This window comes from Ciconia boyciana, chromosome 8 (genome assembly GCF_034638445.1).
Source record: "Ciconia boyciana chromosome 8, ASM3463844v1, whole genome shotgun sequence".
NCBI lineage: Eukaryota > Metazoa > Chordata > Aves > Ciconiiformes > Ciconiidae > Ciconia > Ciconia boyciana.
The window spans coordinates 47,218,588-47,245,239 of NC_132941.1; the positions used below are offsets into that span (position 1 = coordinate 47,218,588).

A 26,652-nucleotide genomic window follows, 5' to 3' on the forward strand; every position below is an offset into this window, starting at 1 on the left:
CCATGGCTGGTGCCACTGCTGTCCCTTTCTCTTCCAAGACAAACAACAGGCCTGTTTCATCTCCTGAGCCCACTGCTGAAGTCTTTCCTGTTTTCTTGTGCTCCGCAAATGTAAGTAGAGCTTGATCCAAACAAAACAGCTCCCCTCCAGACAGGGACATTCCCTACAGCCGATGCAACTTCCTGGGGACAAATACCCTCCAGAGAGTCAGTCCTTCAACTAACTCACTGCTTGTAGGGGAAAAGCATGAGGACTTGAGACCCACTTCATGAGTTTTCAATACTTATGATGGGAAATGCAATAGCAATATACCTGAAAGAAGCCAGACCATCCCCTAAATTCACCTGGGAAAGAGATTGCAGCTGTGCAGCTATTTTGCAATCTGGGAGACCATAGAGGAGGCAGGGTGTTGAATGTTCTGGACAATCGGTAAAAACAGTTTGGGCAAGCAGCATTGGAAACATCATGGGGACTGTCGATCCCACCTTGGGACATGAGGAGGGACTAGACATCACATTGCAGAAGGCCTTCTGAGTGATTAGTTTATGGTTTGATGAAAGTTATTGTCACTTAGAGACATCAGAGCAGCTGAGTTATAATGCTTTTCACTGAGAAATTACCAAATTACCTTTTCACCATCCCAAGTAATGTTGTCTACTTTGTATGTAAAGCAGAACTGTTACTGTGGCTTCATTGACATCCTGTTCTTATTTCAATCCTTTCCTTCCCTCACCACCAAAAGGCGTCATATTGTTTGCAACGGTGTTCCCAAGAACACACCCCTTTTATCTGGTGTTCTTCTAAATGTTCATCAGTTCATGATGAAACACAAGTTCTTCTGAAGACACTTATGAGTTAATTGGCTGAAAAGGCTGGTCCTCATGTAGGAGGATTCTACTTTGTTTGTAGCACAGCTGCCTAAGGACACAGAACATGTCCCTCTGCCCGTGGTCATTGAGCCAATTTCAGTGAGGACTGAGCCCCCAGGCTGACTACAACCAATTCAGCAGTTAGGCAAAGATCTCCAAAGACACTATGTTTTTAGAGTCAGTGAAAATGGCTTTGGAGAAACAAGAATCTTTGTTTGTTCCCTCACTGGGAGAAAGGTTATAAGATGTGTTCAAGCCTTCTTTGGCACCAGAGGGTCCCTATAGAAGCCATGTCAACTCTGAGAAACTAATGTAGAATAAGATGGGTTTCATGAGTTGTGCTGCTCACTGAAAAACAGACTTAGGAGTCTGTGTGTATTGTTAAAGTTAACATAAACCAAATGAAAAGCAATAGCAGAGACAGTGCTCTTGAGAGAGTATGTTGAGAGAAGCTGGACACTTCCTGTTCTTCATCCTAAAAGATTACATTCGGAGCAGCCTCTCAGTTGGGAAACAGTACAGGTCAAGGTTTGCCACAGCCTCAGGGAACTGGAATACCCAGGTCCCAACTAAACATTCTAACCACTGATTTGTAGGTACTTCTTAAATTCTCCTTCTCCATGGTGCATTTTGGGTTTGTGGATTTAACCAGAAGATCTTTTTTATCACAAAGATTTCCCCACTTCTGGAGCACTGCCAAATCAGCACTTAAACACGCTCTACAATACTGGCTGCCAACTCATGACACTCACAGCTGCCACCCTGAAGAGCTCATTGCGTTTTGACTTCCTTTTATCGGCGCAGGTTTCTGCCAGTGAATCAGTCTGCTAGTGGAGACAGACCAGGAACGGTGGCAGAAGGCACAAGCAAGGCAGTCAAAGCAAAGGTAAGTTGCTTATACATATGTGTTCATGGTCTTTTTCTCTGTTGCCTGTCTCCATAAAGATGCTCAGTGTTGGTTTTTTGCAGTTGCTTGTAAGAATAGACAGCTTTTTGCCTCTGTGATCTGTAAGCCTATTGCTATGCACAAAGTGCTTGTTTGCTCAACTTAGAAGACAAAGAAGTTTGACCTGCACAAAATTAAGAAAAAGAGCAACTATTTCATTTTCCTCTCCTTGTTTTCTTCAGTCTGAGAACAAGGGAATGAAAGTCCCAGTATTGCAACAGTGTGTGTAAACTGGACCTCCTGCTCTTGCGGTGTAATGCGCGTGTATGTTTTGTTAGTGACTAAGAATGCAGAATTCTCATATGCATTTAGTCACAGTTGCTTCTCTGGTTGGTGTGTGTATGCCTTACAGCTTATATGAAATAAAGTTTAGACTGCTTAAAGCACAAGGATAGATGGATGAACTTCTGAAGGGCTTGTGTCTTGGTTTCACTAAATCTTAGAAGTACCTAAAAAACTTTCAAGGGCATTTCTCTCTCTGACCTTTTTTCCTTCTAAGTGTGTTATTTTATGACAGTTTACCATGCTCAGTATTTCCTTATTACTTAATCTCACTAGATAAAAACTACTGTTCACGTCTCCTAACTGTCTTTACTCCTGAAGCTTAAGGGAGCAGTGGCCTGCCAAGACTGATATTACTTAGCCTGCTGTATCTGATTTAAAAGGCAAATACCTGGAAGTCCATGAGCCATTCCAGCTAAGCCAGGTGATCATAGAGTGCATTGAGAAAAGTTTGCCCTAACGAGGAATAATTTTGCCTCTTCATTGCCTCAACTAGTCTTGGTAGTAATTTTTTAAAAAGCTGACAAATTAGCAGAACTTTTTCTTTCCAAATGAGATTCCCCGTGCAGGGAGAGGGAGGCATATTTTACTCCCATTAGAATAGAGTAAAACAGCAGAAAGCAAACAAGAGTGTTGTGCTGACTGAGTATGTAGTTGTGAGGCTTCCTGTTTTGACAACAAAAACTAAGAAGTATTTGATATACAAAGGGAATCGAATTAAGTGTGTTTTGATGCCGAGTTTAAAGTTTTGGGTGTTTCCAAACACTGCTTCATTCCAACTGTCTGGTGACTCATGAGGTTTGACTTCTTTAAATTTCTTCAGTCAAATTAGTCAGAAAAAGTCGAAACTCCTTCTCCTATAAGGAGATTTAGAGAGTGCAAGAATCTCTTGGTTACCTCTCCCTCACTCCCACAAATTCTGCTCATCTTCCCCATTACTTGCCAGGGAATACTCTTTTATTTTCTTTTGATCTGTAGCTCCATTTCCAAGTCCAAATAAACTTCATAGAGCAGCATGTCTCATCATAGCAGATGTCTTAAGCTAGAAGCAGACTCCAGAAACATGTGGCTGCATGAGAACCTCTGTTCTTCATTAAAAATTGGATTCTCCACATCTAGTAGACCTAGGAATGCCTGCTTTCAGAAAGACTTGTTTCCTGAGTCTGCTTAACTTCCTAATCCGAACTATAATACAGGCAGGTCTCCTATGACATTCTCTCACAAATCCTGATGCCCAGCCATGCATGCTGTGGCTGCTCTGAAGCTACACGGACACTGACTATTTGGCCAGTTCACTCTTGCTGACTGCTCAGCTGGTTGCAGAACATACAACAGCTGCCTTTGGCTTGCCTTCCCCCCAGCAAGGCACTAACCCTGCTGAATAGTCCTCCCCCAGCGAACAGTCCTCAGGAGCTCCTGCAAACCCCATACCCTTACATCAGTGCTGAACTTGACAGATATTTACCAATGACATCAAAAGTTAATTACAGGATGGACAGAAAGGTGAACTAACATAAATACACCCCAGTCGTAGAAGCATGCTCTCTTCTTCTGAGGAAACCAAGCCTACAAGAGCAGTAATGTCCCCAGTCATTACTGGTGAGGAAATGTTACAAGATGCCTTGATGAGCTGAAGCCTTACATCGCATTACGTGCCCCTTTTGTCCCGTGGATTCTATTGCTGAACATTTAGGTAGCCTGCCTGATCTTTATGGCCTTTATCCACATGCAGAATGGCTGCTACTTTTCTCTTCACAGCCCTCATTCTCTCCTCACACATGCGGGCACAGCATACAACAACAATTAGATGTATAAGGGCTTTTCCAGAATTAGATGTATAAGGGCTACAACAACAATTAGATGTATAAGGGCTTTTCCAGCTCACATCCTGAGCTTCGTGGATGAATCCTTTTCGTACAGTTCTTCAGATTGGAAAGAAAAATCCTATCCTACCTACTTGCAGCTCTCTTGTAGGCAATGAGCACTGACTATGTCAGCACTTCTCTTGCTCTCCAACAGTTTTAATTCATAGTCTCACACCCAGTAACTTTCTGGGGCAGAGAACCTGCTCTTCCCTTTCCCAGGGAGCATTTGAGTCAAAATTTGCATGTTGAAAAAAAGGTCTGGAAAGATCACAGAGAGCAGTGTTCCTGCACTCATTGACTGGGTTCTGGAAAATAGACTAAAACCTGAAAGCATATCTACTGTAAGTGGAGTCGGCATAAACTGGTGCTAGATAGACTGCACTCTGCAATTTCTATTCAGAAAAGGTAATCTGGTACCGTCAGTCAACCCAGGAAAGGGCAAGGTCTCACCTCCCCATGACCAAGACAAGACTTGCAATATGGACAGCCATTTCTAAGAGATAAAGGAGAATGTTGCCCATTCCCTGGGCAACATGAAGGCAGTCTCAGGATCCATTGTTCACTGCTCTAAAACCGAATCATTCCATGGTTTCTCAGCTGGTGGCAGCCATCAATTTTGAGAGACAGAAACTTCGGACTCAGACATAGCAGTAGGAAAAATGGAATTATCTAGGAATAGCAGAGCAGGTTCTTGGAAAACGTGGGCAGCAAGGGGCTGGTGAAGAAGCCTTAGGGGATGGTAAATGGAGACCTAGATGACTCAGTTTCACTCTGAAAGGCAAGATTGACTGTGAACTGACTCATGGGGCTTCTGGGGAGCCACACATGGTCACCTTGTTCGCTCCATATTCTCAGAGGAACTAATTTCAAACAGAACTTGAACCTGGTCTGGGGCACATCACCCCACGGTGAAAGCAAAAGCTGGCACTGATCTGGTGAACGCGTGTTCCTCCCAGAGTCCCTGAATCACTCCTGGCCTCTACACAACCCTTCATGAGCCTCATTGACTGATCCCTCACCCCAGCACACCACTGACCAGCACCAAGAATGGCATTTGATCCCAAAGGAGGAAAGGGCACGTGGAAAGAAAGCCCATCCCAAACCTCTCTCACCTCATTCCTGAGGAGACAGGAAACAAGCAGTGCTTTCTTCTCCTTTCACCTCTCCTGCTGGCAGAGAAGTGGAGGCAGATAAAGGCAGACAAGCTGGGTGATGGTCATCTCAGGTGCTCATGCTTCTTTGTCAAGCTTCTGCTACACTCATGCCAGGAGCTGGCCCTGTCTACCAACCACAGCTCTCCTGTCATCTGCAGAGTGCTCAGGTATATTCTCGCATGATATCCCCAAGTGTTTTCCTCACCTGTTCTGCAACCTTACCTGTTACACAGCGTGAGCTGTGGACAGTCCCTCCTCACACAGGTACTTATTCTGGCAGCACCCTGGGAACAGACCTTGGGCAACCTCCAGGAGACTCCCCACTTGCGTCTTCATGTGGAATTCCACAGCTCTCTCTTCCTAACGCAAACACCCCTGCATGTGCTCTTTCACACAGCCCCAAGATGTGGTGCCTCCTCGTGCTGCTCTGCTCCCAAGGAATTGCCTTTTCAGCAGGAGTCACAACACCCTCCACTCTGAATTCAGACAAAAGCCAGTACAGGAAGACTCGCAACCCCGAATGCTTTATGAACGTTGTAAGTTGGGTCACCTTCTCTCCCTTTCTTTCCAAAGCGTCTCTCCAAGTACCGCTACCACTGCCCCATTGCTAACAGTCCCTGTCAGGAGGCTAAAAGTAGGACCCCTTCACCCCTTCAAAGGGATGCCTCCAGCAATGTGATAGGAGCAGCCCCCTAGAAGAAAACTCAATGCTCCTATCCAAACGGTCCGAGCTGCCAGAGAGAAGAATTCCTTTGCAGTGGAGGCAAAGGCTGGTTTCTAGTCTCAAGGGAAGCAAAGTCCTCCCTTTCTGTAACAACCTGTTTGCTCAGTACAGTGGCAAGGGAGGTTGAACCCCTTCTTCAAACTGCAGATTCTCACAACACAAAGTAGTCCAAGACCCCTTGCTCTGAATCACCAAAGTTTTCCTCACAATAGTGGCAAGAGTGTAATAGGTGGTGCTGTGAGTGAGTCTGTAATAGGAGATCCACCCTACCTGGCTTGCCTAATCACACTCTGGCAAGAAAGGATTCATTATGGACCAAAACCCACATCTTTTGGCACTGTCTTATACAGATACTGATGGATGTTTACTCTCTAGAAAGGTATGATCTGCATCAGCCTTGCACAGCATGACAAACTATCTCCCAACAGGTTAGTCACTCAGTACAGTTCTGCTTTGTCCCATAACATGGGGTCAAATACCAGATAACTACCACCTAAGCTAGTCTGAAGAAGACTTTGATGCACCTTTTTACAAGACCTGTAATATTTATTCTCGGCCATGGTCCCTGTGGCCAGAGGCCTTGCACCACCATCTCAGAACAGCCCACATCCACACTGCTCAGCTTGGTTACCTTCCAAAGCAGGACAACTTGCATGTTAACAAGCTCTCCTTTGGCTTCCCACAGAGTGAAATTATCAGATATCATGGATACCCCAGCGAGGAATATCAAGTTACCACGGAGGATGGATACATTCTTGGTGTTTTCAGAATTCCCGCTGGGAGGAACAGCCAAAATACAGGTGTGACAGAGCTATAGGACATAAGGAAGGTCTGGGAGCCAACTCTTACAGGGGTCCCCCATCTTTCCCCTTTGCACATGCAATGGCATGTTCCACACCTTTCCCTCTCAGCCAGACCACCTAGTCAGGAATGTGGCCTGAATTCTGAATCCATCTGAAGTCCACACATTCAGTGTCTCTGTCCTTATTTCAGACTTTTCTAATAATTTCATCATATCCCAGTTTTTTTCCATCATGTGGGCTGGGGGAGGGTTTGGTAGACTGGATTTGGGGAGGTTTTGCATTAACACCCTAAGTAATACAAATTTAAGCCTGACAACAAAGCCTCTCAGATTAGGCATATGAATATTAATTCCCAGCTTCTGAAGGACAGAGATATTCTTAAGGAAGGTGATAAGAAATCAGGTCATCAATAGAAAACAAATGCATTTCATCTGCTTCATCACATTTTCTGAATGGAATAAAAATTTCTGCCTGGAATTTGAGGTGCCCTGGATGCTGCTACTTTGTTTATTACTCCTTGTTATAATTATAGAATAATTTAGTTTGGATCCTATTTGGATCTCCTCCTTTGGAGATCATCTGGACCAGCCTCACTCTCAAAGTAAGGTTAAGCAAAGTCAGATCAGGGGCCTCTCAGCCCTGCTCAGCTGGTTACTGAATAGACCTAAGGGCAGATATGCTGCTTTGTGTGAATTATTCTTTGTCTTCCATACACTGTTATGCCTTCAGCAGTTTTTAGCTATGGGTAGCTGGTTTCAATACAGGGACATGTAAGTTGGCTTTCCAGTGCAAGAGGAGGTGGGGATAGGCCTCCTCATTAAATTATTTATTTGCCAGTCCTGTCATGAAATGGTTATGATATGTCATGAAACGGTTCCTGCTTGCATGGAACAAATTCTTCAGGTTTCTCAGACCAATATCTATGCATAGTTCTCCTGGGAGCTTCTTGAAGAAGGAAAGATTTAAAACCTCTCATAAGCTAAACTCTGCACCCCAATCTTAAATACACATTAACTACTGCTCCAATATAAGAATACTTTCATCTTTTCCAGGGCAAAAGCCTGTAGTCTTCCTACAGCATGCTTTTCTAGGAGATGCTACCCATTGGATTTCTAACCTGCCCAACAACAGCTTGGGCTTCCTCCTCGCAGATGCTGGCTATGATGTCTGGATGGGAAACAGCCGAGGGAACACTTGGTCTTTAAAACACAAGACCCTTAATCCCAGCCAGAAAGCGTTCTGGCAGTTCAGGTACTCTGTAGAGGGAGAATTACTCAAGACAGAAACTCCGAAGGAACTAGATAGCTTCAGCCTGACAGTTTTTACCTAAACCAGCATCAGAACAGGGTCTACACCAACCAAGGAGAGTAAAGAACCAGACAAAGAAGGATGCTCACTACTACTCAGAGTTGGGAGCATTGGCTGGGGAAGAGATTTCAGACACTGGGAAATGAAATGGGATGCTGAGGAAAAGGGGGACAGTATTGTAAGAGGGAGAGCAAGAACCTCAGCTAGAACAGGCTGAGCAGCCTTGTCTAGAAATCCCTGATCTCTCACAGCTGAATTCAACCAAGTGAGAAATGTGTTTTGTAACCCATGCTGGCGAGAGCTCTGATGAAATTCAGTTCCCCAAGGGCTGCAGCTGACAGGCTAAACTGGAACCTCCTCCACAGAGAGCCCAAGGCATCAGGCAGCCTGGCAGGACAGCTGTGTCCCTCTAGCCCCTTCCCCAGCTCAAGCAAGAATGCAGACAAAGCATGCAACCTTGTCTTTCAATGGGTCCTGCTTGGTGCAACGAACAAAACTGACATTCAGTAACTCACACTGTGATAGCCGAATTGTCTGCTAGCTTTTTGTGTTCTCCCCTGCAGCTTTGATGAAATGGGTAAATACGATATTCCAGCAGAGCTGTACTTCATCATGAATAAAACTGGACAGAAGGATGTATACTATGTTGGTCACTCTGAAGGCACAACAACAGGTAATGTCAGGACACTCACGGTTCACAACCATTCGTGTTCTTATCTGATCAGTAGGTAGGCCTCTCCATTGATTCAGTTGTTTTTCTTGTTTCTGGAGAGCTAGCAAATGTAGAAGTGCCTTCTGAATTGAGATTTGGAAAATATGCAAAACTTTTCTAAAAACAGCTTTGGTTACCCTTAATAAGCAAAGAAACCTAATAGCAGATCCAAATATAGTTCAACTTTTCAAATAATTAGAGACATAAAAGTGGTTATTTACCAGGTACTTCAGATACAGGCATTGGGTATTTTTCTTACATTCTCAGCAACAGAATTTTCATTAAGTTCATCTTTTGTATTAAGACATACAATTATTTTCCTTGTGAACAGGAAGGAAAAACTAAAAAGATAAAACAGCACATACAATACATAAATTCAAATAACAGAAGACAAGGAAAAAAAACCTCAACATTACTAAGTCATGTGACTTAATGGCAATCTTACAATTTAAAGCATAGTTCATGAGTGGCTATAACTGGCCCCATTACTGTTTAAAAACATATTGCCAGAGACTGAAAATTAGGAAAGAAAAAACATTAATAACTTATTTTCTCTTAGTGCCAGCCTTTAGCATTAACTCACTTCATGGCCTCTGAATGCAACTAACTTTCTTTTAGCATCAGCTGAAAGTTCCTGATGTTTATGGTTTATGTGCAAGGTCCATGAATGGACATTGATTAGAAATGAGCAACTGCCAGTTCGTTAATGTAAATGACCCAGAAAAAAGAGAAGGAAATGTGGGAAAATCATATATTGTCACAGCTCCAAACCTTTTCTTTCTTTTCCTCTCATAAGAGTATTTAAAGACCCTCATGGCAAAACAGACTAACCATCTAGGCTTTCTTCAGCTGCCTTCAATGCAAACAATCAGTTGAAAACACTCAAAGCTCCCAGTATTCAGCTAATTATTCTATGGTTTCATGGAAGCATAAACATACATAGAAGTTTAGAGACTATAATCTGAAAACCTCATTTTTATGAGAGTTTTTTGAACTTTAGACTGAATTGATTTTTGTCATGAAAACCTCATTGACATGTTGCCTACAAAAACTGTTCTGATAAAGGCAATGTCCAGACATGCTCTAAACCTCAGAATGAACTTTGCCTCCCAAATAAAATTCATTTCAGGACTTAGCTTCAACACTTGCCTTAGGTAAAACATGTAGCACAGACAAACATGGACAACAGATAATGGGCTGCAAATCTAGTTTCACTTCTTGTTTGCTACCTACTGCTTATTTATTTATTTAGTCTGTGGAAGATGTCTTCACTAACTCAGGCTGTCTATTCTGTGTTTGCAGGCTTCATAGCATTTTCTACATACCCTGAGCTGGCTAAACGGGTGAAAATGTTCTGTGCTCTGGGCCCAGTAACCACATGCTCACATGGTACAAGCCCTCTGATTAAGTTAGCACAAGCTCCTGAACCACTGCTCAGGGTATGTAATTTTTCCTTCTAAGAGGCCTAATGCCTGACTTACCTTCACAGGGTTCACTTAACCTGAGACGAAGTGTTCCCAAACACGTGGCATGCTGATACTGAGCTTGGGATGAAACAAGTGCTCTTGAAAAATCTGTTCCCAAACTCTGTGGGGGAAATACTGCAAAAATAGGGCTTGTAGCAGCAGGTCCCAGTGAAGTAGGAGACTTGTGAAACTCTGTCTCGTCATAGGACTCTTGCTGTTAACTAATATTTTGCTGGCCTCATGCAGGAGGACCTAAACCAGAGCCACAATAATAGCCATGACAATCTCTGGGACTTCAGAAATGAGTGAGCATTGAGGTCACTACACTAGAAATGGAAGGACAGCTTCCACCAGGACTGATGCCAGTAATATGAAGAAGGAAGGATATGTGATGCACTATGGGGAAGAAGGTGTTTTAAGGGATACTGGGAGGGTAAGCTGTTTCAGCAATCTTTGAATACTGAGTTAGGAGGCTAGGCTGTTAGCAACAGTTTCCTGCATAAAATGCTCCTGTAACAAGAAAAAAAAGTGTTGCGCTTTTCCCTTCCCTCAGTTCGTACTTGGCTGCAAAGGAGCCATGCACCAACTTGGATTTCTGAGAGGACCTGTGACACAGTTATGTGCAAACCTGGATAAGTTTTGTGGCCATGTACTCTGTTACATAGCTGGAGGCAACATAAAAAATCTGAACACGGTAAGTATATGCAAGAACACCTGCTCAAAACTAAGGTGATTTTGGAAGTAACTGTCATGTATGTAAACATACGTAAACCACAACGTAGTTCTCAGCAGACTGAGGGAATGCCAGGACATTGCGTGGTGCGAACAGTGCCAAACAGGACTAGAGCTAATGATGGATGGGACCAACAACTAGGGACATTCCAATCCCAGAAAGAAAGGACTGAATTCAGTCTGGAGCTATATTGCACATGTCAATAGATGTGCCCTCTTTTGGGGCTAAGCTGATCAGATTTTGGCCATACACAGATGCTCTTTAAAAAGAGCCAATGGATGATGGAGTCAGTCTTCTTCTTGGTAGTACAGTTCCCAGTTTCCTTCCTTAGCATGCAGACACCAGGGTCCTCTGAACACTGAAATAATTAAAAGACAGGAAAAAGCTCCTTTTCTCTTCCCACTTTTCATACTACTTGCACCAGAACTGGGTCCCAAAGAACTACTGTAAGGGCCATTTTCCCATTTTTGTTGTCCTTAGAACTGGGCCCAACAGCTCAATCCACAACATGTAGAGCTACAGAAAGTCCTTGCACTGTGCCTGAGGACTGCAACACACCTACAGTGGGGATTCACAAAGGCTAGTGCATCAGTCAGAGGGGACAGGAGAGACAGGAGAGTTGTCGCTACGCTTGCCAACATATGGACACTGTAGCGTGTCTTAAATCCCCTTTACAGTGGCCAAACTATGCAGAAGCTGGCTTGTGTAATGTTTATTACTGCAATATCTGTAAAGACTGGGGCCCTTTTTACTCCATCTATAACCACTTGTAAAAGCACATATGGGAAAGCAGTGAGAATCAAAGGTTCGGTGCTAAAGCAATTAAAGGCATTGCAGTCCTTTTGAATTGCAGAGCTAAACCATTAAGGATTTTTCCTGACTTGGGTTAGGTCACTAATGTGGTTCTCAGGGCAAGATAACAAGTCTGAGGAGGAATCCGGGGAGATGGAATTGGAACATCTCCTTAACAGAACTATAAAAATGCAAACAGAAGAAAAAGCAACCTGTTTTGTAAACTGGCTTCTTCAGCACTAGGAGTAAAGTGAAGAGAAAACCGAATCTTCAAAAGACTTACACATGCATGGGGGTTTGGTGTGAGGTGAAGAATCAACTTTAAAAGGACTGGAAGGTTTTTCCCTACTGTTGCTGAACCACACGATCCCACAGCAGTACTATCTTCATGGAACAGGCTTGCTTTCATGAAGAAAGCATGCAGATGCATACTATTAGCCAGCTATTCCTAAGTCTGCTTCTCAGTTTTCTGTCAGATATTTGAAGAATATCCTGTTAAAATGGGGTTTTAACACAGCAGCAGTATGTTGCTCAGGCCCTTCACAGCTTCATCCTGTCACAACACTGCATCACTGCCTTTATAACACTTCTGCTTTCTCTCCAGAGTCGAATAGATACATACGTAGGACATTCCCCTGCTGGAACATCAGTACAGAACATTATTCATTGGCATCAGGTATAACCGCGTACTGACGTATAAACAGACTCTTACTACTGCTTTTTATGGAACCAATGGCCTCCAGGGAAGTCCAGAGGCAGTGGATCTGGGAAACTGCCCATCCCATCTTCTCACATCTTGCTGCCGTGAGCACCTGCCACAGAGGAAGCACTGTTTCCCATGGCTCACCAGACCATTACCTGAATTGCTCCTTTGGTATCAGGCACTGAGATTCCCCCAGGGCACATCAGGCCTCTCTGCATGTTGGGCTCTAATGGCTTCCAGTCTTCATCTTTACTTATGAAGACATTTGCCTTGAGAGCTGCAGAAGTGAATGCAAGCACAGTCTGGGCACTTGGCAGGCAGTAGGAGGATAGTGGAAACCTGAGCGGCCAGGGGATGAGCCAGAAAAGAAGTAATGCAGCTTAAAGCTTTTGTCCCAGAGGGTTAATTGCAGCCTGGATCACCTCCCAAAGCCAGTTAATCATGCAAACGCTTCTTCTGGCAGAATGGCAAAGTGGGGAACTGCCTTATACTACTACAGTATATGACAAGCAACATCGCTCTACAGGGATGTTCCCAACACCCAGGTTTTTCCAAAACCCTTTAGTCCCTCTTGCCACTGTCCAGATCCTGGATTCCAGTTCTCTAAAGGTGGGTTTCTACTTATGCACTGGCAGATCTGAGCTTGTTCTGCTCATGGTCTGAATCAGACCAGGGCAAGACAGCTCCAGCCAAGAAACACCACTGCATGTGTCCAGGTGCACCTGCAGAGCCAGGATATAGTTGCATACATCCTATAGGTATACCCCCCATTTCTGCAAACACTTAATATGGTCTAGAATATAGGTGTGCTCCTGAGTACACCCCTGACAAAAATTCCCAGCCGTCAGTCCTGCAGGATACACCTACCCAGAGCCAGGAAATGGGGACAAACCATTGACAGCCAGCGGCTTTACAACCTATTTTGCCAGCCTCTAACAAAGTCAAGTGGCTACAAAGCAAACACAGATACAGCAGGATAGAAGAAAATAGCAAAGGCAATATAGGAAGCAGATTTCTAGCACATGAAGCCTGCGTGAAACCTTAAAGTCGAGGTTTTCTAAACTGACAGATGCTGACTTTCTCTCATCCTGTATGACATACAGCCACTCACAAATGAAATTACTTGTCACGTTTGTGCAAAAAATAAAATAAAAATAAAATTACAAAAAGCCAGGCAAACAAAAAACTCATCAGTCCTGCAGGGGCATATATCATGTCTTTTAGGGAACACAGACTCAAGAAGGCTAATGCCTCATCTCTAATGTCCCACCTCAAAACTGCTGTCAGAGCACAACTCATGTATAGCCAAACTCTTGTAAGAAGTACAGAGCCTCTGGAAATGTCACCACTACTGTGAGCAGACCAGACAAAACTGACACAAAAAAGACAAGATGTGTAAGGAGAGATCTTATATTACACTATACTAGTAATAGCCCTGACACATTCTAGACATTCAGGTCCTCTTTCCATGTGACAACTGAACCCAACTCTGCATCATGAACAGGGGCCCCATCTTTAGTTAACTAAGATAGTCAAGAAAAATTTTAATAACAAAACATACCAAGGGTGGCAGCTGGGGATCAGGAGAGAAAGTTAGCAAGAGGAAAGGCAATGAGGCCACTCACCCTACGATCCATCCTCAGTACCCCTAGAAGCCTGCAACTGGAGGAAGAAGAGGGTGGGAGTAACTCACAGTCAGTCCACTGCCTGAACCTTGGCTTCAGTCACAGGCAGGAAGATGCCTCCTGCACTCTGCTTCTTGGTCTCTCAACACTTACACCTTATCTGTTCTTTTAACAGATAAGAGATGCAGACCGATTTCAAGCTTATGACTATGGCTCTAAGGAAAACATGAAGAAATACAACCAGGTAAGACAATACAATTTCTCTGAGAACTCATCCTCAGGTCCTGGCAAAACTAAGAACAGAAAAATTCAGATTTTAGCACCTTGACTGCTACAGAAAGAGAGAGAGAGCGGTCTGAGAAAATGTTTCACCTGAATTTAATACTCATACATGTAAAAGTCTGTTCACAGAGAAGGCATAGACAGTTCCTTGCAGACAGCTAACAGAAGTTCGTTTTGCCTCCCCTACTGATGCAGGAATGTGTCCAACAACATGTCAGTTTACCTGCCATTCCCAGAAGGCTAAGAGCCACACCCAAGTCCTAGGACTGGATGAGTACGGAGCTCTTCATTTCCCCAAAAATCCTCGAGGTCTGCATTTCAGTTAGGGGAGGAAATGAATCTCACAGCTACCATGACCTCTCCAATTGGCTGACAATCATTTCACTTTTAACCAGTACATTTGGCTTGCTGTACCAGGGCAGACTGCTTTTCACAGACAGAAAGGCTCCAGAGATATAATCAGTCACTTCTACCCATGCACACTGTCTCAGAAATTTTCTAGGGTGAAATTATAGATCGACAAAGTATTTCCTTGCCACTTAAGCCCCAAGCATAACAACTAAGACCAACAGTTGCACCCCATGCCCCAACAAAACTTAAAGATCTTCCCACCCTAAATATACACATGAATAAACTCCACAGTCCTTGCCTGATGAACGCAGACACTGCTCCTTCCATAGCCCCACCTCCAAAGGGCATGAGTAGGTGTCAAACTGCAGGACAACTCCTAGCCATGTGTTAAGGAAAGACACAGGAACAGGATGGATAGTTCCCTTTCATGGTCAACAGGGAATGGAGTTAGGGAACTAGACACTAAGAGGGTGGCCTTCATCCTTACTGTTTTACTGTAGTGAGTGCAGAAGGGAGAGAGAGATGCTTGCACAGAATCCTTTCTCTAAACACAACTTCTGATGAAGCAGCATTCACTCAGGTCTCCTCCCTTTCTTACAGTCTGCTCCTCCTGCGTACAAGATAGAGAAGATAAGCACACCAATTGCTGTTTGGAGCGCTGGACATGACAAATTTGCAGATCCAAAAGACGTGGCAAAGCTACTTCCTCGGATTACTAATCTCATTTACCATGAGCATTTTCCTGCTTGGGGACATCTTGATTTCATCTGGGGTCTTGATGCAACTGAGAAAATGTATCATAAAATCATTGAAATAATAACAAAATACCTTTGAAACCACATGCAGAGTGTTGATTCACTCAGTAAAAACCTCCACAATTTCTATTTGGCAATAAGGGTGATACCTGGGGAAGAGGTAAACACACAGACACACATGATGGATACCAATATAGGTATTTATCTGCACTTGTTTGTTTCTTGCTTTCCTCATAGTTTGAGGTTTTCCATGGTGTTACCGTGACTGCTGTCTTCCTGAGAATTTTGAGGTGTATAGGAATGAAAGCTGAAAACATGAATATATTTCAGCACACACTGCAGGGATCACTTAATTTGGACAACCTTTATTTCTACAAGACTGATTTTCCTAGAGCCTAAACTCTGTTGTTCTCTTGTATATCTGACATACCCCACAGAGGCATTCCCATGCCCAATTTGCGTCTTCCCACGAAGACCCAAAAGTGGGATTTGCTCATTTCTCTGTTGAAGTACAACTGACCTTTGTTTAAATTAAATCATTTATCCACTTGCCAGAGAACTTGGCTGCTTTTTTCTTTTTCCCTCCTCACATTTACCTACAGTGTCAACACAACCAAGAGATCTTCAGACACAAGAAACTGAGCAGGCAATACATGACTCCCAAATATCAAGGAATCCAACCTCAGAAAAACTGATAGAAATATTCTCCTGCCCTCCATGCCTACACATCACCCAAGGTTTGTTCACGTACTCTAAACCCCCCAACTTCAAAGACCGTAGATGGCAGGTGAGGAATGAGGAGATGTAGACCCATTAGGCAGGCTGCACTCCAAGCAATATAGCTATCACCCCATGAATTATTCTTGACACTGGCAATGAAGTTGTTGCAAGCACTCTGAGGTATCAGCTTTGACTTTTACATGACTCTATGTCTTGACCATTCTTTGTTTAAGCAATTTCTGCAGCATGGGAAAGCAGTCAGCTGTTTTCCCTTTCCAGCCATTAGCCCAGAGAGATAGCATCTTCATTATCCATGCAAGTGCCTCACATCTACTCACCTACAAGTTGATCTGGTAGGACAGAGTGTCTGTCCCCAGCTTACACTCAAAGTGCTTATTATTACAGGCTCAGACAGGGTAGCTTTGTTTCGCGGGGTGTCTCTGGGTGGCCCTCAAGCTCTTGTCGCCCAACCAAGACCCTCTGCAGTCAGAGTCAGCAATAGAATAGTTACACTGAAAAATATATCTGTGTTCTGCAAGACAGGAAAAATACACTAACTTGTCCATGCACCCAGTCTAGCAGCCATTAGCAGTGTCGATCATAGAATCTATCTTCTGAACTTATGACAGCTTACAGGAAATGGCCAAAGCTATCAACAAAAATAAAGATCCATTAGACCAAGAAAGCAAGATACAGCAGCGTTTGAAAGGAGATTCCTCTTTATTGCTGCATTATTAAATCACGAAGCGCCAGGCCACATTAATACATTGCTTACCACTGCAGGTTTTCTTCTGCCTTTATCTATGCAAGAGAAGGTTCATTAATTTGTTATTATTATTATCATTATTATTATTATTATTATTTTGGTATATGCATCCCCTGCTCCATGCACCACTCTGAAAAGCATGCTATCCTGTCCAGTCCCCTGGGAATGATACATCTGGTTCCCATCAACCACATCTCATTTATTGATTTTTTTCTTCTGTTAATATTGGAAAGGTAGTCAAGAGACTTGTTTCTCTTCTGCGCCAAAAGTATTTTCATTATTATTTCTTAATGCATTAAAATGACCGGGGAATTGGCTTTCTTTGTGGTCTCCAACAACTCATTGAACCTCTTTTTGCTGTTTCTTATATGAAAAAAAAGAGAAGATAATCCTTCCCTTGTAGCAACATAATGAGAATAAAGGTGTGTAAAACTTGTAGCAGGGATGGAAGGAGGAAGTGCTAAGCTGAGAGATCTATTTTCCCAGTCGCTCACATTGCAGGAAGAGGAATACAAAGAGGAACAGTGCCAGACTTTGTATAAGCTGCTGTGGCATATTGTTCAGTTGTCAAGTGTATCCCCTACGGAACACGTAGCGCACACTCTAAAGGATATTTTATTTTTGCATTGGTTACCAACCGTCATGTGCAATGTTTAAGCTTCCAGAAATCCTATAGCTAGCTTTCAAAATCCACAGTCTGCACAAGTCATGTAATAAAACTGGGGAAGCAGATGGGAAGGGCAATATTTTGAACACTATTGTAATCATTCACGGCTTAGGAAAATCAAATGAACTCCTTTCAGCCCATGTGGCCTTGGGGGTACTGACAAGTCTTACACAAAATAGTCAAAGTCTGCAGCAAGGAATGCATGGATTTGGACCAAGTCTTTATCAAGTAACAGCCCTCAACCCTCTGCTGGACTCCTGCTGCTATGCAAGATGGATTGCCAGATGAGGTAATTTTCTGCATGTTCAAGAGTCCTCGATGACTAGGAATTTTTTCTTAGCATGCTTTCAATGCTGTGGAACTGCAATCTTCTTGCTATATCTAAGGGAGTCTCCCCATCCTGAAAGAAACAGATGAAATACATTGCAATATGATAGATATGGGTCAAGTCCAAAGAGCTTTCCTGAATTTGCCACCCAGATGCAGTGCTCTCCTGCATAAGTTTCACTGTCACATCCTTGCTCTAAAACAAAAGTTTCAGAATGTGCTGGGTCTAATACCACTCTCACTGAAGCCTGGGGCAGAGTCCTCCCCTCCAGTAGTGACAGCCATTCCACTGTTTCCTGGGGCTATGTCCAAAGTCTGTGCAGAGCTAAGCTAAGAGCTGATTTCAAGAGCAACATGGGCAATACATTGCTCACCTCAACTCAGTAACGCAGATACTCCCAGGTCAATATTTATTTGAGCTTTTCTGACGACAGAAGCAGCTTGACTTAGCCCCTCTCAGAATGGTGTCCAGTGGCACAAAAAACACCTAGGAAGGCTCTTACCACTCCCCTGCAGCCTGCATCTTAGGAACAACTGTAGAGCAGCTCTGAGTTAAGAAGAGGTACTGTAAAGATAGCTAAGAGATCTGCCAATCCAGTGGACATGCACGCAGTGTTTACCGGTAGAAATCCAGCAGTGAAGGATTTGGACTTTAAAGTTGCTCTTGCCAACAAAGGCAACGGAGCAAACACTGCTTTATACCACACAGCAAACAAGTCTGCTGCCAGGAAGCTGTGCACCCTTTTTTTAAACTGCTGCACACCAGCTAAGGCCTACAACATACTGGTTCACCATCATCATAAGGAAATACAGTTATCAACTTCACCTTCTTACCTGATTCTTTACAGAAGTGTCTGCATGAGCTTCAAGCAGTAGAGGAATGACTTCCTGGTTTTTCATTTCACAAGCATAGTGAAGGGCTGTGCTACCAGACTGGAGGGAAACAGAAGCAGATGACTTTTAGTTCCACTACTTCTTTAGTAGACCTTAGGTCAGTACAACTACTTGTAGCCTTATCAGTTTCCCCCTAACAGCTGGATGCAAAAGACACATATAATTTCCTGTCACAATACACTACACAGTAAAACAAATACATTTGCATAAGAGCAACAGGAACAAAAAAATCATTCCTCCCCCAGGATGCAACTGCTAAAACAGGTCAGTTATCTTTATCAGGAAGCCAATAATTCTTTACTAACTTCAGAAGATTCCATGATCTTGATCTCAACAATTATGTCTTAAGCAATACTGTTTGCTCACACTTCAGTGTTTTAGAATTTGGTACTGCTAAAATTGCAGGTTCTCCTTTTCTACCTTAGAGGAGAGGAGCTCTTTACCACACCCAAGTAGGCTAGTGGATACAGAACTCTACACATGGCAGATCGGCACACTCTGAAGATCAAGAGAAGACACAGGGTCTAGCACTGTGGCACGACCTTTGCCCACAAATCTGCTCCAGTCCAAGAACTCATAAATGGTGATAAACTCAGACCCTTATATCACTAGAATCTTTTTAGGATCAGGTATTTAATACGTGAGTATCTCAACCCAGTTTGCCTGGATTCTCTTAAGAGGGCATTGGTCAGAAAGGGAGCATTAGTTGATCAGTGGAGAATTATTTCTATGTACATGACAAAACTATTGCCTAAGTGTCAAGGGGAAACACCGAATGACCCTGCTACATCACAGTCAGTTCAGTCCCTGATCCTACTCTGAAAGCAGGACTATATTGCTAGAAGATTCTGAATTCTGTTTTTAGTAAAGTTGCATGCATACAAACCACATTTACATTTGTATAAACCCACTTACAAAGTCTGTAGCATTAACATCCACTCCAGCTCTAAGCAACATCTTGATCAGGTTTTCATTCTGTTTAGTCTTTGAGACCTGTTTGGTGCAAGGGAAAGAGTAACACAGTAACACAGTTCATCTGCATATAGTACTAAGTAGATTTTGGCTAAATACTGAGGGGGTTTTTTCCAAATAGTGTCTGGCTTCTGCAAATGACAGACTGATGCAGTGATACAATTCTGTTCCTTCACTAGCTATATTCACAGCAAAATCCCTGCTTCTTCTGTTGGTGTCCATCAGTCCTTGGTTTAAAAACAGCAGTCCATATTCTATACAGGTTCCTGGCCTGAAATACTGCCATGAGAAGGTGATAAGGGGAAATGTAAAAGTACGGGGGCTTTCCTGCTTTCATCCAGACTCACCATCAGAAGATATCCAATAAGCATAACTGGCATGAGGATTATGATGAGCACATAGTCAAGGAAGGTAAACCGTTTTCTCACAGCATAATGCAGACATGTGCGGTCTTTCTAAACACAAAATAACTCTGATTAGTACCAGATTCAGTGATCTGATTATATTTGTTTAATATTGACAATAGTAGACCATTTTATATTTCACAAGCTTTCCTTTAGGTTATCTACTAGAAATATTTCTCTGATTTTCAAGCAGAAACAGACACATGCATTTTGCTTCCTTCAAGTAGAAGCACATCTAACACATCCAGGCTCATGGAAATTGGGCTACACGTGCAAGGGTGTGGGAACCAAAGTATTCCATGTGTATGTCTGCAAACTTGGACATGGCTGCAGCGTGAAAGAGGGAAGAGTGGACATCTCATGTGGCTACTACACTGCCCAGCAAGTTAAATCAGCAGGAAGAATCCCCACAGCTCTTCCTATAGAGGTGCTGATTACTGAAGCAAAGACATAAGAGAGTTTATGGGATCTCCTTTGGCACTCATGAGAAACACAGGCAAGTAGCAACACCCCCAGCAGATTCCTAGTGAGAAGGGAGTTTAAAAAAATCTTTGAATACTGAGAGAACCAAAGCAACTAAAGGGTAGAGCTTTTAACTTGTGTGTTAAATCTTCTACAGGTTGTGAAACTGGAGTTTGACAAACTAGGCTACAGTGTTATACTGGGGCCCAAAATAAGCAGAGAAGCCTTTCTGTGTCATCCTCTGCTCCCCATTCTCCATCCTGAGCACCACAGTTAAGCAGTGCACCCAAGGGCCTGATTCCATCTCGGACGGTGAAGCAGAGAAGCATTTAAGAAAGCCAGGCACAGCTAGCAAATGGCTGCCAATGCAATTAGGATGATCTTACTGTAAAATACTGCACCCTTTCAAAGGGACTTTGAGGTAAGATGGAGAGCCTTCTGCATCAAGAATAGATAGGATAGAATATGCCTCTGACCTCATGAACATTTGCTGCCCTCCTAGGAACTAAACAAATGCACTGGAAACCAGAGATATAAGATAGCCCACAAATGTGTAGGAACTTGTTAAACATTGCCTTGGAGTATGAGATGATACAATAGAATTGACAATGTTGTGGGGGTTTTTCACGGTTATTTATCGACCTTAACATCATAAAAATAAATTAGCAATGAAACCAGAACACACATCTTTTGGCCACTTTTTATTTGTAACCTACAAGGAAATCTACCACAAAAACACACTTCTGCATCACCTTAGGGAAAATAGCCAGTCACAGCTATTGTGCAAGGCAGGTAGGTTTTTTAAAATAGGGAACAGGTGAAGAACAGACAAAGGCTTCCCTCCTCACCCCCCAGCATGCTATTATGTGTCAAATAATGTGACAAAAGGAGGTCTGCAGAGGGAATAAGAAGGTTTTCATAGATTCAGTCTCTCCTCAGGGATACCTTTGTGAGAGATGGACAGGCTCTCCTTCAGACCTTCCTCTTAACGAGGGTGAAGAACAAGACAGAGGGAAAAGAAAAGCAAGAAGGGACAGATACAAGCTAGAGGGCAAGATGAATGCAGAGTGCTGCATGGGTAAGCAGGCAGAACCCCCTGGGGCCTGGGGGTGGCATGCAGTATTACCTAAACTAGGAACATGGACACTGAGAGAAATTCAGGTTGGCGATCTTTATTATCTTCTGTGCAATGGCAAGTTAGGAAAATAAATGAGGAGACAAATAGAAACATAAAGGTTTATTAAATTATAATTTGGGGGCTCTACTTATGCCTCAGTTAGAAACAAACCTCAGGTTTGGCAGTACTGTCACTGTTCCCACACACACTCCAAGAATCTGAAAAAACAATCACTGCAAAGGAGGAGTCAGTGTCCACTTACCTTGTTTCTGAGGTTGATATCAGCATTTCTTTTTAGAAGATAGCTAACTATCCTGTTGTTTCCCTGTTTGCATGCACAAATTAAAGGGGTGTCTCCTCCGAAGCTGTCCTGGATGTTCAGATAGTTGCTGTTGTGCTCCAGAAGAAGCTGAACTTCATTGAAATCGTTATTATAAGCTGCCTGACAAATGGGCTGAAGAGAGAAGATAATATTCATCAGCACACATTTCACTAAGACATCCATTTTTCCCATTCTGACTTACTACCTGCACACGCTAAGACACTGCCAAGCACTCCTGACAGAGGTTGCAGTTCCAGGTGACTTCCAGAAGATGGTGGTAAAAGGTACTCCTGCAGCTGCCACACAGCAGCTCTTAGCCCTCAGCCTGAGAAGTCACAGCCCTTGCACAGTGGAATGAACTTTCTGTTCCATTTGGATGATGTGTCTAGAATCCAAGAAATAAATCCGGTTCATTTGCAGCCATTAAAAAAACGGCTTCTGCTCTCACAGGAGTTGGTCACTGTATTAAGCAGCAAGCGCTGACAAGCCCACAACCTCTCTAAGTTTACAGCAGGCTTTCCCTTTGGATGAGCACTGCTGAATAAGAGGTACCACTTCTGACTCATAAATTCCCAGAACAGAACCACACTTCAGGTGAAAGCTGAGCTAGAAATGTAAAAAAACCAAACAACCAAACAAAAAAAAAAACAAACCCCCAAAACAAACAAAAAAACCAACCACTAAAACCTAAAACATCCACAATGTTTCTTTTCTAGGGCTTCAAGTTAAACTTCATACCTAAAAAATACATGCATGTATGCCCACAGCTCAAATCCTGCTTGGCTTTTGAGAACTGCTTGCTGTTCAAGTCTTCGCTCAGTATTTCTACGCACCCTTGACCTAACGTGCAATTCCTTCCCTCTCCAGCAGCGAGAACTCAGACTAAGGAGAAGCTGAGAATGACAGGAGTACTACGAGTTTCTGATGGCCTAACACAGGCAGAAAATAACAGTGGGAAATGTGGCAGATTGGTAGTATTTGAAGTTATCTAGTCGAAAAGAGAGTAAGTTTCTTTCTTCTGTCTTCAATACTGAGGGGTTTATTCACCATTTTCCAAGATAGGCATTTTCTTCAAATATTATCTGCAATTTTTCCTTCTCATCCTCCTTTTATCACATACTAAATACACTACAGGAACAAGATCTAGCCCTGAACTCTGAGCCCTTTCCTCACCCCCCCTATAGTTAGCTTTTTCTTTTTTTTTTTAACATTAGAAAGATCCATCTTATTTACACTTTCACTTCAGATGAACTTTGATCTACAACACAAGTTTACCTCCAGCATCATTGCTGCTTAGTCTTCTGGACAGCTGCATAAGAGAAGTGATTTTCCTTTCTAGAGAAAGTATTTACATGCTTACCAGACCTTGCACCACTTCTTGTTTTGTTTTTATTCTATCAGACAAAAATCTACAAAGACTATAGGCAACGCTGTAAATTTGCATCGACTGTCTATATTCTTTTAAAAGCCTACATGTGCCATTTGCTATTACACACTCCTCCAGAACCAGAACTGTTTTAATGATTTTGAGGAGAAATCCCTCTTTTAAATCCCTCCTGGTGTAAGTGACCTGCAGACCAGTGCCATGTAAATGATCAGTTTGCTCTAGAACTTTGATCTCTGTCATGTTGGTGTCTAGTACTGTATCTTCATGTCCAGGAAAGAGAAGATCAAGTGGAGTCTGTCTGCACCTCTGATTTCCCTACTATTCTTGCTTTTAAGTATTGCTTTGCTTATTTAAAGATGCAGGAGATTTGCTGTTTGGTTGAACACCTGCTCAAATCCCAGCCATTTACCATACAACTTTACCCTTTTCTAGTCTGATTCTTGCTAGTTCAGCAGCTCATGTCACCAAATGATATGCTTTTGTGCCCTTCTTTCTGTACTGCCTCAAAGAGTTTTACTTGCCAGGCCATTAAGCCCAAGGCATTTCTGATTGATACTCTCATTGACTTGTGGGATCTTTTTCTAAACCTTACACTACGGTTGAACCCAGTTCTAGAGCCATGAATAAAGATGGAGCATTTAACATGTCTGGGGACAAACCCATAAAGAGCTAAAAAAAAATCACACTCCTAAAAACATCGGGGGGGGGGGGGGGGAGAGGGGGAGGGCGGGGAGGTAAGGATGTTTCCTTAGGCGTTAGCTTTATTATCTATATTCAACATAAGCCAAGGAGTTGTTTGCAGTTTGCAAAATTGTTTGTTGTCTGCACCGTGCTGAGAATCATTCTGATCTGAACACAGAACAACAAAAAATGTTGAACACTTATTTTCTCTGTGAAGTCACAATAATTGCACTGGTTATTGCATTTTCTTTACTGGTACAAACAGTACTTCCGTCCATTTGTAATAGCCGAAGTACAGCAGTTCCAAAGGAGAAGAAGTTCCAGATCTGAGTAAGCCTGTGTATGGGAGGCTGTGAAAGGAACAAACCAAACCCAGTGAATATCCCTATCTTCAGTAGCTTCAGTTACTGTGCAGAAAATGGTCACGTACCTCGGAATAGAGTATCCCCATGCCTGTTCTTCACTGCTTGAGTGCGTTCTTGTTCACCAGCCCAACAAGTTAACCTCACTTGAAATGCTCTTGAGCGTTTCTGAATCTGGTTAATATTTAACTTAAAAGTATCACTCCTTCTTAAGCTACATTTCCTTTAAGTGATTTCTACTTGGTAGCATGAAACAATTGTCTTCAGAAACCCAACCCAGGAAGGTAAGCGTGAGAACAGCAGCTTACAGGAGACTGACAGAACAAGTTACAACAGAGAAGCATTTTCCTTTGTCATTTTTGCAATAACAGCTTCCGGTTGCCTAAAAAGGAAAGTAGCAAAACAGGCTGAGGAAGGGAGAAGGGAGAGGGAGAGGAAGAAAATTTCACAAGTGAAGAAAGGGAGGGGGAAAAAGAAAAAAAAGGCATGAAACCTAAAACGTAAAACAAGTAACTATGAATGGTAGCTAGTTTGCCACCTGTGACAGGTACGGTCCGCACCCTCCCCCCCCCCCCCCGATAAAGATCGGGCTTTTAACATGGCCATCACCGGCTTTTTGCACCTCATTTTCGCGCCTTCTGTGCTCTGCCGTGCCCCCAGGCACGTACACACCTCGGCAGGGGAGCAGGAGAGGCGGGACCCCTTGGTCACCAGACGGGGTCCACAGCCAGTGAGGCGCCTTGTCTCGGAGAAGCTTCTAGATCATGACCAGCTATGACCACAGCTCCGACCTGACCCAGGGTCCAAATGGGGTGCCGTCGGAGACCCCCTTTGAGAGGTCTTCTCGGAGCAGTGGCCCTGTGTTTGGGACCCCTCCCCTCGGGTTGGGACGCCGCCTGAGGAAACTTGATTGAGTGCCCTCACCTCTGGTGAGTGATTTCTTCTGGATATATCCTTGAGTGAGCCCTCGCCCCCGCCCCGGGTGAGCGATTGTATCTTCTGGGTACCCGCGAGGGAGAGAGAGTTTCCCCCCTTGGGAGTGAGTGTGTGTGTGCACTTTGGGTCATCATTCTTGTGTAACAAGAATGTAACAATCCCCTGACTGACACCTCGAGCCTGTTATATGTTAAATTGTTACTGCAGTGTTGATGGGTTTTGGGTTACCTCTGTTTCGCATTGGTTTCTGTTGTGTGGTTTTGGCTGTTTCGTGAAATAAAGTTGTTTGAGCTTGTCCCTCGTTTGAGTTAGTTTTAATGTACCTCTGTGACACCACTCGAGCTACTTCTGACTAAAACATAGCCCAAAGCCTCTGCAAGAACACCTCAGACGCCTACCGGGAAGAGGGAAGCAACTAGATCCCACACCTTTAATGAGAGCTCCCGGTATAATTAGCTTCAGTGTCTTATTAAGTAGGCCAGCCACTTCCATCACTTTTTGCTCAGTCTTATTGTCCTACCCCAACCCAAGCAATGAATATGGTTGATGTTTAACCTGCTAATTTTATATGTTAATTGCAGTAGAGCTTCCTTGGGAAGAGAATTTTTCTTGATGTCACTGTCCCCTTTGAGTGTGCCTGGCTCTGAAGACAAGATGCTGATAGTACTTCTGTACTACGCTCAGACAGTCTTTCTGAGTAAGGCATGCATATTTCAAGTGTCTGCAGACACCCCAAAATCTCTTTTTCCTATATAGTTTAAATCCATATTTGCTATATTTCAAGCATATTTGTAAACAAGTTTTAAAACATCTGCATGTAACTGTCCATCTTAAGTCCAAGCCCTCTATCTTACATTTGAGAACTTTTATTTCAATGCAATTACCATATTTATTTTCCAGTGAGGTGGGAGGCCATATAAAATTACTCATATACTGTCTCTATCCTTCTCTGGTTAAAGTAGTATAGCTCTATTGACTGTAGTGTTAGTTTGATGGCACCAGTTCTAACCCTTTCAATGGCTGTTTACCAGAAGAAAATTGGGTTGGCTTGTAACAGAAACGTACACTACACCAACCTGTCACAAACCTCACTAGGATCTTCCCAATAGATTGATCTTTCAGCATGCAGTGAATATTCTGCTGACTAAAGACACGGAGGAGTGAGTAACACCTCAAAGGTGAAAAGGTATTCCTTGCCAGTATTCCTTCACATCCAGATCCTGAGGAACAGACATCCTCCTACATCAAATGGCTACGTTGTTAGA

General features: G+C 43.2%; 2 protein-coding genes across 2 annotated transcripts; one reads left to right on the forward strand and one right to left on the reverse strand.

Annotated features, from left to right (window-relative positions):
* Positions 1-1,622: 1,622 nt before the first annotated feature.
* Positions 1,623-15,884, forward strand: LOC140655291 (lysosomal acid lipase/cholesteryl ester hydrolase-like). The gene is made up of 10 exons (XM_072869587.1): positions 1,623-1,755; positions 5,514-5,652; positions 6,526-6,640; positions 7,696-7,894; positions 8,515-8,624; positions 9,966-10,102; positions 10,683-10,823; positions 12,259-12,330; positions 14,158-14,226; positions 15,216-15,884. Exons 2-10 carry the CDS (start codon positions 5,521-5,523, stop codon positions 15,447-15,449), a joined length of 1,209 nt encoding a protein of 402 aa, XP_072725688.1. The 5' UTR covers positions 1,623-1,755; positions 5,514-5,520; the 3' UTR covers positions 15,450-15,884.
* A 929-nt stretch (positions 15,885-16,813) lies between these two features.
* On the reverse strand, positions 16,814-24,713 carry ANKRD22 (ankyrin repeat domain 22). Its single transcript, XM_072869592.1, has 6 exons — positions 24,520-24,713; positions 21,962-22,153; positions 20,064-20,171; positions 19,660-19,737; positions 18,685-18,783; positions 16,814-17,923 (listed from the first exon to the last, which is right to left on the reverse strand). The coding sequence occupies exons 1-6, from the start codon at positions 24,538-24,540 to the stop codon at positions 17,846-17,848; spliced, it is 576 nt and encodes a 191-aa protein (XP_072725693.1). The 5' UTR covers positions 24,541-24,713; the 3' UTR covers positions 16,814-17,845.
* Positions 24,714-26,652: the final 1,939 nt, after the last annotated feature.

Excerpts from the sequence above, each read along its gene's own strand:
- LOC140655291 (XM_072869587.1), top strand. The coding sequence starts at position 5,521 with ATGTGGTGCCTCCTCGTGCTGCTCTGCTCCCAAGGAATTGCCTTTTCA. Across the intron at positions 7,895-8,514 it reads AAAGCGTTCTGGCAGTTCAG|CTTTGATGAAATGGGTAAAT; the intron begins GTACTCTGTAGA and ends TCTCCCCTGCAG. Across the intron at positions 10,824-12,258 it reads ACATAAAAAATCTGAACACG|AGTCGAATAGATACATACGT; the intron begins GTAAGTATATGC and ends CTTTCTCTCCAG.
- ANKRD22 (XM_072869592.1), bottom strand. The coding sequence starts at position 24,540 with ATGGGGATACTCTATTCCGAG. Across the intron at positions 22,154-24,519 it reads TGGGGATACTCTATTCCGAG|CCCATTTGTCAGGCAGCTTA; the intron begins GTACGTGACCAT and ends TTCTCTCTTCAG. Across the intron at positions 17,924-18,684 it reads ACACTTCTGTAAAGAATCAG|GATGGGGAGACTCCCTTAGA; the intron begins GTAAGAAGGTGA and ends TGTTTCTTTCAG.